The sequence below is a fragment of the Talpa occidentalis genome, unplaced genomic scaffold (genome assembly GCF_014898055.3).
Source record: "Talpa occidentalis isolate TD23 unplaced genomic scaffold, MPIMG_talOcc4v2.1 talOcc4.3, whole genome shotgun sequence".
Classification (NCBI taxonomy): Eukaryota; Metazoa; Chordata; class Mammalia; order Eulipotyphla; family Talpidae; genus Talpa; species Talpa occidentalis.
This window is the reverse complement of record NW_023603184.1, coordinates 1221688-1237249: the sequence shown is the minus strand read 5'-3', so window position 1 is coordinate 1237249 and position 15562 is coordinate 1221688. Positions and strand designations below refer to the sequence as shown.

The 15562-nt window shown below is 38.5% G+C and overlaps 2 protein-coding genes across 2 annotated transcripts; both read right to left on the bottom strand.

The window, feature by feature from the left end:
• Positions 1 to 10179: 10179 nt before the first annotated feature.
• Positions 10180 to 11124, bottom strand: LOC119254363 (olfactory receptor 5B2-like). The gene has a single exon (XM_037521472.1). It carries the CDS (start codon positions 11122 to 11124, stop codon positions 10180 to 10182), a length of 945 nt encoding a protein of 314 aa, XP_037377369.1.
• A 2435-nt stretch (positions 11125 to 13559) lies between these two features.
• LOC119254362 (olfactory receptor 5B3-like) lies at positions 13560 to 14498 on the bottom strand. The gene has a single exon (XM_037521470.1). The coding sequence runs from the start codon at positions 14496 to 14498 to the stop codon at positions 13560 to 13562; it is 939 nt and encodes a 312-aa protein (XP_037377367.1).
• Between the last annotated feature and the right edge of the window lie 1064 nt (positions 14499 to 15562).

The following is a 15562-nucleotide window of genomic DNA, read 5'->3' as shown; positions in this document are numbered from 1 at the left end:
TCAATAAACGCATACTGTGTGGATAAATATACTGTGAAAACAAGCCATCTACACATTTCCCCATTTTCTCTTTTAAGATTATTTCATAATGAAATCTCTTGTTTAAGATCTTATGGAGAACAATTTCAGGAACCCTTATGGAAGAGTTTTGAGCTACACTGTGGAAAAAGTCTCACTACCCCATTACTCAAGAACAGCACATAGAAGGCTACGACAAGCAGATTTCTATATTATGATTGTGGGCTTTGAAATCTGTGTGATGATGAAGACCTAGGAGGATTTTATCACAGCCAGTCACACTCATATAGCATCTGAATGGCGCTTTTCAGGATTTATAATAAAATACTTATATAGAACTATCACAAGGAATGAAGTCCTAGATTGAAAGGGATCTCAAAAATTGCTCAGTTCAGTTTTTTATTACATTCTTGAGTCTCCAATAAAGGATTTGCACATTGTGTCTTCTTCAATGCCTAAGACATTCCATTACCTCTGGCCTCTCCTGCTTCATTGTGGAAGCTTAATTCTTTAAAAAGCCTTTCTGGAAGTCAGCTGAAGCATGTCTCTAAAGCTACTGCATATTCATTCTGTTTTATACCATGGGGCCATTTCTACATGACACACATCAAACACTAAAGAATCATCACTCAGTCCTAAATTTTCATTTGGATTTATTTTGTTATTCCTCACATACTGTGGATTTAATACTTCCCTCAATTTTAGCTCCAGAAATTCTCTTATTTTAAATATTGCCTTTAAAAATATGCTTTGTGGGATGGGTTATATGAATGGTCAGCATTCAAAAGATTTGGATCTCACCCTTATCCTCATGGATAGTCCATTTTTTAATAAACGTGTGTGTGTGTGTGTGTGTTGAAGAAGTCTGTTCTAAGACTGCATATCAAAGGCTTGCTAGAAGAAATAATATTTAAGTTTAGATCTGAAAAATTGATATTAACTAAAAGAGGAGGTAGACAGAATGGGGGCCCATGCCATGGTTAGATGAAATAGTGATTTTATGGTTCTAAGAGAGTGAAATTTATTACATCAACATATCATCTCATAGCAGGAATCTAGAAAACTTAAATAAGGGACCAGGAAAATGAATAACTATAAGAAAGTGAAAATTAAAATCAACAAAAAACTATGAACCAGAGACACTTTTTGGGGGGCGGGGGCGGGAGGGGAGGGATTGGGGTCAGAATGGGGGGGCTGCAATTGTATGGGGAATATAAAAATAAAATTTATTATTTAAAAAAAAAACATATCATCAACTTGCTATTACAAGTTGCACAGGACATAGGCAAGATAAGAGCATTTCAGCATCGTCCCCAGAAATCTACCCCAGTTTGGCACCTGTTCATGAATCCACACCCATCTCGGAACCTCCAATCCCACATTATACCCCTCTTCCTTCTTATCTCTCCAGCCAGTACAGCCCCAATTGGCAAGGATATTATGAGAAAAATGACCTATGTGCATTCTGGGACTCCAGAGAGTCTAGGCTAGGACAGCTCATCAATTGTCTAATTAACATTGTTTTAAGAGGGGATTTAATTAGTGGATTTGGCATTAAACAGACCTGTGCTATAATCTCACTCTACTATCTGTACCTTTATCCTCTGGGCAAATCATCTCACCTAACTTTTGGTTTTCTTGTTTAAGAGATGTAAATAATAATACTTACCTAAAAGAGTTGTGGTGAGATGAAATGAGCTAGAGCGTTGAGGATATTTGGCTTGATATATGAGCCAGTTAGTGTGCATAAAATGTCAATTCTTCCCTTATTTCTTTGAAACTATAAAATGAATAATATTGATGAGAGAAAATATTATCTGCCTTATTATCTTTGAGGATTCAATGATCCTATTGTATGAGGAGAAGATTTTGGAAACTCAACCTGTAATGAAATTTATATATTATTTATTCTCTCAATATTTGTTTGGCTAAGATTATTTATTACCATATTATAAAAAATTAGTTTTTCAAGAGGAATCAGAGAAAATACCGTAAGTCATAGTCTTAACTAGTTCTGAAATAGAGGGGTCTCAATTTGTAAAGCCATTACTCACATTTATAATTCAATTCCAGCCAGTGCCTGGGACTTTGCGAGACAGAAGATAGATAAAGGACTTTTCTCTCAGCTCCAGTGTGAGAAGGGACAGCAGTACACTGAGCCAGACTTCTCTGCTATACTCATAAAAGACAGGACTTAGCAGTTGATGTTGCTCTTGTGGATAGAGAAGGGGGGACCATGAGCCTGGAGATACTCCCCAGTGGGACTGAGAACTTAGTAATCTTCCCAAACAAAATCTAAGGAAGCAGTAAATTGTTTTGCTACCTAGGGTCTTGCCTCAAAACTTCAATCTCCCAGAAGGTTGGTGATTGCCGATTTCCTCCCCTGTTACCAGGTTAATTAATTAGCCCAAACAAAAACTGCCCCTATACTTGGGATCCATTGTCAGCAGGAAGCCTGGCGTATGCTTGTCAAAGTGAACACCAGTATAATCCCATTAATGACATCCTTAGTGCCCAAAATAATTTCCTAAAAAATATGAAGTTCCTTAATCAAGGTCATTTCAGCTTTCTGTTTCAAGGAGTTACTTCCAAGTGGTTGTCCTAGATGGGTTCAGCCCAAGTCCTGAATTATTATTGTCCTGGAGAATTGAGATCATAGTTTATATTTTATATGAAAAAGTAGAAATCTTCATTGTATATAAAGGAGCAAATTGAGGGGGAACATGAGGCAGACACATACTTTGTTAATTTTTAAATAATTTCCTTATTGTGGTCTTCCAGAATTTGAAGAAAGCATACATATTCAGCCAATGTACATTTGGCTGAATTGTACATTTCATAGATAGGATTATGTTCCTGCTCAGATATTACTTTGTCATAATAAACTTATTGTTTGAAAAAGATCTTTATCCTTATTGTACTTCTCTTTCCTTCATTTCCTTTTACAACGGATCACACTTCAGATATGTTCCCTTTGAAATGTGATTATTATCCTAGGTGATAATTACACAGTATTAGGGTTCACCCATTTAGATTTTGGCTCATTTATTCAGTCCTGAAGGAAAGAAATTGAACATCAAATAGCAGATTACCTTCAATGGGTCCCAGAGGCTCTGACCCCCAAATCAATGATGTTTTGCTCAATCAACAAGTTCAGAAATATTTGCCTGTAAAATGATGCTGCTATTCATGCTTGATAAAATTTGGAATGAGAACAAATTATTCTTGATGGATTCATCAAACACTTTATGAAAGGGTTTTCATACGATGAGCAGAAGCCATCCCTCATGATATAACTAAAATGTTGTCTCATGTCCACAGGGACTTGGTATCATCTATGCCTTGCCCTTCTTCCCTTTCCTCCTCCTCCATATCTCAACAAAGAGTATCCTCTTGGAAAGCTATTGCTAGAACACACACATGTTATTGCCAAGCACATCTGGCTCTCTCACTGGAACAGTACAGAGGGTCCATTAAATACAAAGATTATGTCCTATGTACATATGAGTTGGGTACAGGTATATAAAAAGAATATTAGCAAGCTCCTCATTACTTGAGTTATAAAAATTTGTACTGTAGTTAACAACAAGGAGGACATGAAAGTCCTCCATTCTCAACACGTTTGCTGAACCCCCCATGGGGACAAGAATGACACAATAGGTGACTGAGGTCACAGTGTTAAATGTGTCTTGATTGATTGGGTTCAAGTCAGAGAAACTGGTCTTTGTTTTGGTTTCCCCCTAACCTTGGTCCCAGGAAGCTGTCCCCAAGTGGAGCTAGTATAAGAGCAGAAGTTGTGGTCATAAAGCTCAAAGACCTAGGAGAGGAGCAACAGGATAAGTGGTGGGACAGGGGCAGAGAGAAGTCATGGTCTAATTTAAGTCACTTTTGCTGAAAGTATAATAAAAATCGTTTATTTATTGCCAAGCACTGTGCAAAGCACATGAGATGTATTATCCCTTAAAACTCTACCTCAACCTTTTGAGGCAGTTACCATTATTATGCATATTTTGCAAACAAGGTAACAATGATTAATAAAGTTTGAATCCATATTGCCTCACATTGGGGATCCTGATTTAATTATTGTAAAATTTAAAAAGTTTCCTTCAGAGCTAAAACGAAACTTCTCTGAAGAGGAAATGCAAATGGCCAACAGGCATATGAAAAAATGTTCAACATCACTTGTAATCAGGGAAATGCAAATCAAAACTACCATGAGATACCATCTTACACCAGTGAGAATGGCACATATTAAAAAAACTAGCAACAACAAATGTTGGCGAGGATGTGGAGAAAAAGGAACTCTCCTGCACTGCTGGTGGGAGTGCAAACGGGTCCAACCACTATGGAGAGCTGTGTGGAGATTTCTGGACCTACTAAATATAGAGCTTCCATATGATCCAGCAATTCCACTCCTAGGTATTTACCCAAAGGACACAGAAACATCAATTCCAAAGAGCACCTGCACCCCTATGTTTATAGCAGCACTGTTTACAATAGCTAAGCTTTGGAAACAACCCAAATACCCAAAAATAGATGACTGGATCAAGAAGATGTGGTCCATATACACCATGGAATATTACTCAGCATTCAAAAAAGATAAACACATGCAATTTGCAGCAATATGGATGGCGCTGGAAGGGATCATGCTCAGCGAAATAAGCCAGAAAGAAAAAGAAAAATACCAGATGGTCTCACTCATAGCAGGAATCTAGAAAACTTAAATAAGGGACCAGGAAAAAGAATAACTATAAGAAAGAAAATATCAAAATCAACAAACAACTATGAACAAGAGACACTCTATGGAGGGTGGGGGGTGGGGAGGGGAGGGATTGGGGTCAAAATAAGGGGATTGCAATTGTATGGGGAATATAAAAATAAAATTTAATTAAAAAAAGAAAGAAAATATCAAAATCAACAAACAACTATGAACTAGAGACACTCTATGGGGGTTGGGGGGCGGGGAAAGGAGGGCTTGGGGTCAAAATAAGGGGGTTGTAATTGTATGGGGAATATAAAAATAAAATTTAAAATAAAATAAAAGTCATACTAAAAATAGAAAAAAAAGACTCCTTCAGAGTGAAGAATTATGAAATAATTTTATTTTGATTGAAGGCATTTTGTGATCTCTTTTCTAAAGGGAATTCCCTAGAAAAAGACAGTTTTGTCTTGAGATGTGTCTTTGCACAGAGTGACCCCTCTATCTGTGAGTCCCCATGAGCAGTAAGAATTCCTGTTGTCATCTAGAGAGAGGACCTGGTACTGCTCCCCGAGTGCAGCGGACGCTTCCAGTGGTGGACAGTTCTCATCCTCTCTCTTTATCTTTCTGGCTGTCAGGCCAGGGGTGAAGAAAGACTGGGCCATTTTCTTCTCTTCCACCTACAGTAGTAGAGGTTTTCCTATAAAGGTTGGATGCCGTGATATTTATTGCCCTGATTTGTTAGAACGAAATGCATCTTTCCTCTCTTTTTGCTTTTATTTATTTATTTGAGTTAATATTGCATTATAGCATCATATAAAATAAATAAAAGTGTGCCTCATTGGAAACCAACATGTGAATATACTACACTGAGTTCACCATTTAAATTCCACTTCTATCCCTGTTAATTTCTTGAATTTTATGATGCCTCAAAAGCCGTTATCTAGGGTAGTGAGTGGACTTGATTATAATATATGAACATTGGATTTAATGAAAAGGAATATGGTTTGTGCTTCCATGGGGTGAGAGAAGACAGAACATTATTGGGTGATTTGAGAGATGTCCTTTTTGGACATAAAGAATGAACAGATCTTAAATCCTGTAATCAGGGGGCCCAAGATGGAGCTGACTCATTCACTCAATCTCAGTTCATAAACATATTTATTTATTCACTCATAAAATGGTCTACTCACACATTCCTTCCTAATTTATTTATTTTTATTAAATAAAAATTTAATGGTTTAATATAAAAAGCCAGAGAGTAGATGATGAGAAAGCCGATGTAGGAGCTAATGCCAGTCCTCAGGAACGAACACTTCCTAGTAGAGGTCAGTTGCAGAGATCAGTTTTTAACATGTAGAAAGCTCCATCTTGTTTTGACAACATCCTATTTCTTTCCTTCATGGCCCACCTGAAGGATTTTTCTCTTCACTTTTGATTTTCATACAAGTGTCTTATTATAGCTAATAGTTTGGGGAGAGCTTGAGTTCATTTTGCTCTTCTAATGCTTCCGCCTCTTTCTTAGATCGCTCAGGTTTCTATAACAAATACTGTGCACTGGGTGGCTTATAAATCACACTAATTTATTTCTTACAGCTCTGGAGGCTGGAAGGCCCAAGATTCAAAGTGCTGGCAGTTTTAGTGTCTGGTAAGAAGCTGCTTCCCTAGGGACTGGGTGTTCTCTGCAATTTCTTTGATAAGGACAGAAATCCCATTCATGGGGGCTCCATCACATTGAATTTCATCACAAAGGCCCATTTCCTACTCTGACCACATTGGCCATAGGATTTTAACAAATGAATGTGGGGCACACTCAAACATTCAGTGTCTAGCAGCATCCATCCACAGATATAATTCTGATAGAAACTTTTTAGTTGGATAAATTACTAATTTTCATTAAAAACTTTCAGAAGCATTCTGACAGGGGATAAATGAATTATGACATTATTCAGTTGTTATCCCATATGGGTCTGAGGTGTGGTAAAAGCGCCATCTAGCCTGCTGTTTGTGATGAACATCTCTACGTGACTAGGGCCCTTTTCCAACTCACCAGGATGTAAAAGGTCAGTGCTCAGAGGCTTACTGGGAACATACTCATCTTTTACTGTCATCTTTCTATTTCTTCTCAGACAAAAGATGGGGTTTGGTGAAAGGGAACACATCTGTTTTTAAGGTTTGTGGTCTCCAATCCTCTTTAAAGTAAGTGCCTATCCATATGAAAAGATGTTCAACATCACTTGTAATCAGGGAAATGCAAATCAAAACTACCATGAGATACCATCTTACACCAGTGAGAATGGCACATATTAAAAAAACTAGCAACAACAATGTTGGCAAGGGTGTGGAGAAAAAGGAACTCTCCTGCACTGCTGGTGGGAGTGTAAACTGGTCCAACCACTATGGAGAGCTGTGTGGAGATTTCTGGACCCACTAAACATAGAGCTTCCATATGATCCAGCAATTCCACTCCTAGGTATTTACCCAAAGGACACAGAAACATCAATTCCAAAGAGCACCTGCACCCCTATGTTTATAGCAGCACTGTTTACAATAGCTAAGCTTTGGAAACAGCCCAAATGCCCAAAAATAGATGACTGGATCAAGAAGATGTGGTCCATATACACCATGGAATATTACTCAGCATTCAAAAAAGATAAACATATGCCATTTGCAGCAACATGGATGGCGCTGGAAGGGATCATGCTCAGCGAAATAAGCCAGAAAGAAAAAGAAAAATACCAGATGGTCTCACTCATAGCAGGAATCTAGAAAACTTAAATAAGGGACCAGGAAAATGAATAACTATAAGAAAGTGAAAATCAAAATCAACAAAAAACTATGAACCAGAGACAGTTTTGGGGGGCGGGAGGGGAGGGATTGGGGTCAGAATGGGGGGGTTGCAATTGTATGGGGAATATAAAAATAAAATTTATTATTTAAAAAAAAATAAAGTACGTGCCTATCAAAATATGCAAATTTTCTAGCAGGACAAAGACTCCAATCCCTTTCAATGCCTCGGATGACCACACAGACCTATGCTGTTTGATGTGCTCTTACTCAGAGTTTGATGAAGCCATAGGATTTACGGAATCTTCCAAATATCAACACTGGAGGAGACTGAAACATTTTCAGGAAAGATGCTAGATCAAGATTATTCTGACCTTTTCATTTCTCTTTCAGTCCTTCTAGTGCTTTGGTTACAGAGGTTATACTGAGATTGTTTTCTCTATATACCATATATGGGGAAAATCATATGGTGTTTGTCTTTCTTTGTCCAACTTATTTCACTAAGAATAATTCCCTGGAGGGCCATCCATCTTGCTGCAAATGTCAGAGTTTCATCTTTTTTATAGCTGAATAGTATTCCATTCAAACACACACACATATACATATATACATGCACACACATACATATGTATATACACATACATATATATTTATACACATACCACATCTTTATTCATTTGTCAATGTTTGGGCACTTAAGTTGTTTCTAGCTCATGGTTATTGTAAATAGTAATGCAACAAACATGGGGGAGCATGTATCTCTTTGAATTAGTGTTATAGTTTTTGGAAAGACCTGCATACTGAAACCTATAAAACACTGTTGAAATAAATAGAAGACATAAAGAGATAGAAAGGAATTTCATTCTCACGGACTGGAAGAATTAGTGTCATTAAAATGTCTATATTACCAAAAGCAATATACAGATGCAACCCCTGTCGAAATCCCAATGACATTCTTCACAGAAATAGAAAAAAAAATCACAAAATGTATTTGAAACAGCAAAAGATCATGAATAACAAAAACATTCCCAAGAAAAAGAGACCGAAATTGGAGGCATCAAGCTCCCCAACTTCAAACTGTACTATAATGTGATAATAACTAAAACAGCCTGGTATTGGGATAAAAAGAGATACACAGAACAATGGAGCAGAATTCAGAGTCCAGAAATAAGACCACACACTTGTGGACAACTAATTTACAACAATGGGGCCAAAAGCTTATGGAACAAGAAGTCTCTTTTTGTTCCTGTCCTTTATTCTTATTATAATATGTTATAGTGCTAAACAGTTGTTAGCTGTACTAACCTGGAAAGGACATACTTTGGAGTCCTAAAAACTGGGTTCAAAATTCTCAATTTGGGACCATCTGTTCTTTTATGTCTCCATTTGCTCCTCTCAATATGGCAGACTATACTGAATTAGTGTAGAAGCTGAATGAGACAGCAGATGCAAATAATTGGTGAGGCACTAGTTGCTAAATGAATATTATTTTTTTTATTTTCAATTTCTTCTGTAGATCAGGCTCTAGGGAAATGATTGCACTCTGCAACCTCCTGGTGCCAAGGTCTTATCCCCAGATCTGTTAAATCATATTCTCTGGAGGCAGGAACCAGGCACCAGTATTTCAAAAATTTCCTCTAGTTACTGTAATGTGCAGTCAAGGTTGAGAAGCACTGCTTTAAGCTAGTGTTTCTAGGTTGAGTCCAGTGGTTTTCAAACCTGAACATGCTTCAAAAACACCGGGAAGACTTGTTAAGACACAGAGAACTTTACTGAACTCCTAGGGTTTCTGATTCCATAGGTGGGGTAGAGTTTCCTTTAAATGACATTTGTAAAATATTCCAGCTAGTGCTGATGCTGCTGGTTTGGTGATGATGCTTTTGATTCATTGCTCTGGGGGAAGAGTTCTCAGAGTGCGATCTTTCCACCAACCTTATCTGAAACAGGGGATACTTGTTGAGAACGCTGGCATTCCTCCCTATGTAGACTCTTATATGAATTTTATTCATTAGGATAAGGATAAGGAGAAGGTATGGATATATTTTTATCCTCTGAGCTATCTTTTTCTCTCTGAAAGTCAGGAACTAAATAAATTTAGCTTATATAGTATCTTTCATTAACCAACTTTCATTCTTACCATTGGCATTCTTGCTATCTAAGTTCAGGATCAAGGTGAATATGGATCAGGAAGAAAAATCCTACAGCATTTTGGACTTCAACGGAGATATATTAGAGCAGAATGCTGGAAGTGGATCCTGGATTCTGTATTTTAATAATCTCTTAATAACATTCGTAGCAGAATGAATGTTTGAGATCCCTACATTTTTGCTATGTGCAAGAATCATGGAGTTCTTTTGAATCCTAGCAATTGAAAATATAAGTCTAGGGTTATACACTTAGGAGTTGACCTACATAGCACTTTAGACCAACGGAGTGATGTAGTGTGTGATCCCATAGCATTTAGAATAAAAAATTGATCTTAAGATATAAATAATATCCCACCTCCGCCAAAAGACATCCACATGCTCTCCTACCCAGTCATTGTCCTAAAGAATAAGTAGAAGCAGAGCCATTTGGGAGGGGAATGTGCAGAGAAATTTCAGATAAGAAGGAATTAAAGTTCAAAATACATTTACAGACACAAGATTCTCACATGACCTGAGTGCTCTTTCTATTTAGTAGCATGAGCCCAAAGAAGACTTTGCTTTTTCAATCACTTTCTTGAAGGCATTCTTGACCTCCTTGTTCCTCAGGCTGTAAACAATGGGGTTCAGCATGGGGATGACCATGGTGTAGAACATGGATGCCATTTTGTCTGTGTCCATGGAATGGCTGGAGCTGGGCTGTAAGTACATGAAGATGATTGTCCCATAGAAGATGGAGACAGTGGTTAGATGGGAGGCACAGGTAGAGAAGGCTTTCTTCCGTCCCTCTGCTGAGTGCATCCTTAGGATGGCAATAAAAATCAAGAGGTAAGAGTTCAAAATAACAAAGAGAGTGATTATGACATTGAAAGATGCCAATGTGAGGAGTACAATCTCATTTGTATAGATGTCAGAGCAAGAGAGAGCCAGGAGTGGGGGAATGTCACAGAAGAAGTGATTGATAACATTGGAATGACAGAAGGAGAGGTGGAAAGTGAAGGCCACATGGATGGAAGACTGCAAGAGTCCACAGATGTAGCAGCCAGTGACCAGCGAGGCACACAATGTACTTGTCATGGTGGTGGTATAATGTAGGGGTTTGCACACAGCTGCATGGCGGTCAAAGGCCATGGACGCCAGGAGGAAACTTTCAATAGTGGCAAAGGCTGCAAAGAAGAACATCTGGGCGGCACATGAATTGTAAGAGATAATCTTATCTCCTGTGAGGAACCCCACCATCACCTTGGGAGTGACAGCTGAGGCATAAACACAGTCCACCAGGGAGAGGTTACTGAGGAAATAGTACATGGGTGTGTGGAGTCGGGAGTCCAGCAGGATCAATACCATCATGCCCAGGTTCCCAAGCAGAGTGATAAAGTAAATGAGGGTAAAGATGACAAATAAAGGGACCTGCATATATGGGGCATCTGTTAGTCCCACAAAAATGAATTCGGTGAGCTCTGAAATGTTTTCCATCAAAGTCGTTTGACAAATGTCACGAGAGGCACCTAAGATGAGCAAACACAAGACAATGCTGTTTGGTCGATATCAAGGGAACTGAAGTGTGAGCAGGGGCTCATGCTCATGAGGTCAGCTTCCTGTCAAGGGCAGAAGTCCTGTGTCAGAAGAGGGGCTGAATTCTGGGTAGGGGTGGGTACACCAAGGTCTTTTATAGGAATGTGGTATGGAAGGACACTGGAATGTCCTTACCTGTGGCTGCCACCAAATGACCACATTATAACCATGGAGCACATCCCGGCTTGCTGGCTGTATGCTATAATCATTGCATTAAACCCCAAGCAGTCTTATCTGTGATATACTCTGGAGGGTAAAATATGGGAAACATCCTGCCAGGTGTTTGTATGTGATGCTGACAACCCCATACATCTCTGAATTTCTTATCAACTTGTTTATAACATAAGACATAACAGTGATTCCTTGCTTTAAGGTCACCCCCAGTTTTCTCTCTAATTCATGAGGGCCCTTGATTGCGCGTTACCCTTCAACTAATGGCCCCTATAGAAAACATTATGGTTTCTGGCTCCTTCTTTGTGATGTTTTGATCTCTTTTAGTAGCTCTGTTGAGATGTTATTTTGCCTAATTATGTAGAAGCAAAACACTAGACATGAGTGAACACCCTTCTGGGTAAGTTTTGAATTGTGTTGCACTTTCTGAGGATCAAAATTAAAAAACCTAAATATAGTGCATTATATTAGCCTAAGGATGCGTTTTGTTTATTACTGATAAATATTGTCATGTTTATATTATATATTGATATTTAGAATTGTTTTGTTAATTGTGTATTAATATATCTGAAGTTTTCCAAATATTTTATATATCACACTTTAAAATCATCTCATACTTAATGTCACCTTTGATTTTACAAAATAATATTTATTTGATGTGTTCTCTGCCACAATTGTGATTTCAAGGCACTGCTCATGAGTTGGTTTCTATGACACTGGTAATGGATGGATTTCTTGAAGCAATCCTGTTCAATAACTTGGAGTTTAAGCAATGAGTGAGACTATATTAAAATATCTCAGCAAAGCAGACACCTAGCTCCTCCTCTCTAGGGTACAATTAATGTCTATCTGGCAGGTCTAAGTTACGGAAGACACGCTATGATTGGTGGTTCAAAGATTCAACACATTGGGACAATTAGACTCCAATGTTTATTGCATGCATTCAGGTTACAAACATTTATTGAGAATCTCCTATGCAACATACACACATTTAAGTACCAAGGATCATGTTATAAAGAAAACAACATGCCTGATGCTTTAGAATTTGTTGTACAGTTGTAGAGAGCGATTATATAGTAGTGCAGAAATAATTTATAGTTAAGCAAAGTTAATCAAACTATGAAGGATGACACAGGGTGAAGAAATAGTGCACATGGGATGGGTGATGGACGTTTCTGAAGATGCTTACAGAAGACAATTTCTGGGATGGAGTGTCACTGAAGGAGAGCCTTCATGATCCCCATTGAGGAGATAGTAAAGACAAAATCCCTGAAGTTGAAGGTGCTTGGAATTGTGAGGAAATTGTAAAGAAAGATCATTGTGAATTTAACTTTGGTAAAAACTTAGGAGTGAAAAGATATAATGCAACTTGACTAAATGAAGACTTAATAAGCAACATTAACCATCTAAAGTACTTGTAGACTTAAAATACATTATCAACCCAGTGCATTTTTTTAAACAATGTGCAAGTGAGCAATCATGTATGAAGAAATCAAAAATGCATTTACATCCTTGTTTTTTGTGTTGGGGGTCTTTTCCTTTTGCAAAGTATCGTGAGAAAATATAAGCTCAACAAAATGACTTAGACAAGGTAGAATTTTTGATTCATTTATGATGGTAAGTCTATATTCTGTCAATAAAATATGCCAATGAAATAAACACATAATATTATGAGTGTATCCCATTTTTCTCAAGTTAGGACTCTTAGATTATTTTTCAACTAAAAGGACTTCGATAGAGTTTATTTTTCAATATCCTAATTTAATTTTTAAATTAATTTTATTAATAATACCCTACATTTACCTCTTGTTAATTCTGCTTCTCTGAGTATCTGTACTCACTTCTGTCATAGCACTTGTTTGTTCCTCTGCTTTACCTGTGCAATTGTAGTGCATGAGGCAGAGAAAATGCATGCAGAACAAGTAAATACATTAAATATCTCTAAGATGCAGTTTTGACACATAGAAACAAATATTTCATGTGTCTCCTTAGCCATTTGTAGTTATATTTGCATTGCTGGAATGTTTTCTTATTCTATACAGTAGACTTTAGAAAAGGTGAGGGTGTTACTTCAGGATTTAAAGGTGTTTCTTAGATTCTAACTCAGCACATGAAGAAGATGGAGAGGAATGAAAGTAGCTAATTATGCCCCATACAATGTTAAATCATAACCCCAGGGACAGTTTTGTCTTCTCACCCACCTTTTTGATTGCATTTTTGACCTCCTTGTTCCTCAGGCTGTAGACGATGGGGTTCAGCATGGGGATGACCATAGTGTAAAACACAGAAGCCATTTTGTCTGTGTCCATGGAATGGCTGGAGCTGGGCTGTAGGTACATGAAGATGATCGTCCCATAGAAGATGGTGATGGCGGTGACGTGAGATGCACAGGTGGACAGAGCCTTCTGATAGCCTGCAGATGAGCGCATCCTATAGATGGTGATAAAAATGAACACGTAGGAAACAAAGATAACTGAAAGAGCAGAAAAGACATTGAAGGTGTCTACATAAACAAGGATCATCTCAGCAACATGCTTATCAGAGCAAGACAAAGACATGACTGCTGGAACATCACAGAAAAAGTGATGGACCTTATTGTTGCTGCAGAAAGTGAGACTGAATGTTTCTCCAACATGGATGACAGCATTCAGGAAACCACCAGCATGGCAGACTATAGCCAGACCTGCGCACACACCTGTGGTCATGATGGTGGTGTAATGCAGGGGTTTGCACACGGCTGCAAAGCGGTCAAAGGCCATTGCAGCCAAGATGAAATTTTCCCCGGTGGCAAAGCCCACAAAAAAGAACATCTGAGAAGCACATGCACCATAGGAAATGACCTCATCTCCTATAAATAACCCAGTCATGACTGTAGGGATGACAGCCGTAGAGTAACAGAAGTCCATCAGAGACAGGTTACTGAGGAAGAAGTACATGGGTGTGTGGAGACGAGAGTCCAAAAGAATCAACAGGATCATCCCCAGGTTCCCGATGGCATTTATTGCATATATAAGAGTGAAGATCATTACAAGTGGGACGCGTAGGTTTGTGGCTTCAGTCAGTCCTAGGAGGATGAAATGTGTCACTTCTGTGGTGTTCTCCATAGACGTTGTTTAGAAATCAGATGTCCTAAAGCAAGAAGAAATAAAGGAATAGAGAATTAGATGTGGAAATTACAGTGAAACTTAAATGTGTGTGTCACCAATGGAGAGAGTCTGAGGGAGGGATCGACCCTAGGGTGGAACTTGGGCTCATGGAACAGATTTTTATCAGTCCTTCCATTTACTAACAGGGATAATTAACACTAGCCTAACACCCTCCAAGCTATTTTTATCTGTCTACAGAAATAACATAAAAATGAGACCTAACTCAAGGTACCACAGTGAGTTAAATGAGATGATGTGTAAACATGACTAAAATGTCTAGCGTGTAGCCTAGTGGTTTCACCAACAAAGTGTTATTAACCAGAGGGATGGCCTCTGTGTTGCTTCGGGAAACACACGGGGCATCAGGCATGAGTGAGCTTTGAAGTCCTGCAGCCTCCCTCTTTAATCTGCCTCTTCTCACACTCTAGGGGCACTGAGATATTCAACACTTTCTAGAACTCTCTGTCCTTGTCCCCTGCACCATTGGCTGCTTTTCTCTTCCATGTAGTCTTCCTTTTCTGAACTTTTTCCTTGGAATCCATATTTTAATTTGTTTTTAAAGAGTCTCCTTTTCCATTGCTTTTTTTTCTTTTAACATTTATCATTTTTACATTTCCATTCCTTTTTTGGACTGAACTACTATTATTTGACATCCTTGCTCATTTTTTTCATAACTGTAGTTTTCTACCACTGAATGTCCCATAATCCTCCACTATGGTGGGGTCCCCGGTCCTTCTTGTTCTCAGAGCTATGGTCTTGGTGTCCAGAGTCCCTGCTGGTCAAACTAAACGTAGAGTCAGGCCAGGGACCTCTAACCAAGGGCAAAGTCCCGGTATGAGGATCCTGATGGGAAACCAGTGTCTGCTGAGAAGAGCAGGCAAATGTGGCCAGAGGAGCAAGATCAGCCAGAACACCCTCCTTGTGACGATTAGCAGTAACTTAGGAGAGAATAGGGGCTAGAGACAGTAGGCTCTGGTTAGCAGGAACTATGGAGCCCCCAAGCATAGCCCCCCATCACACCA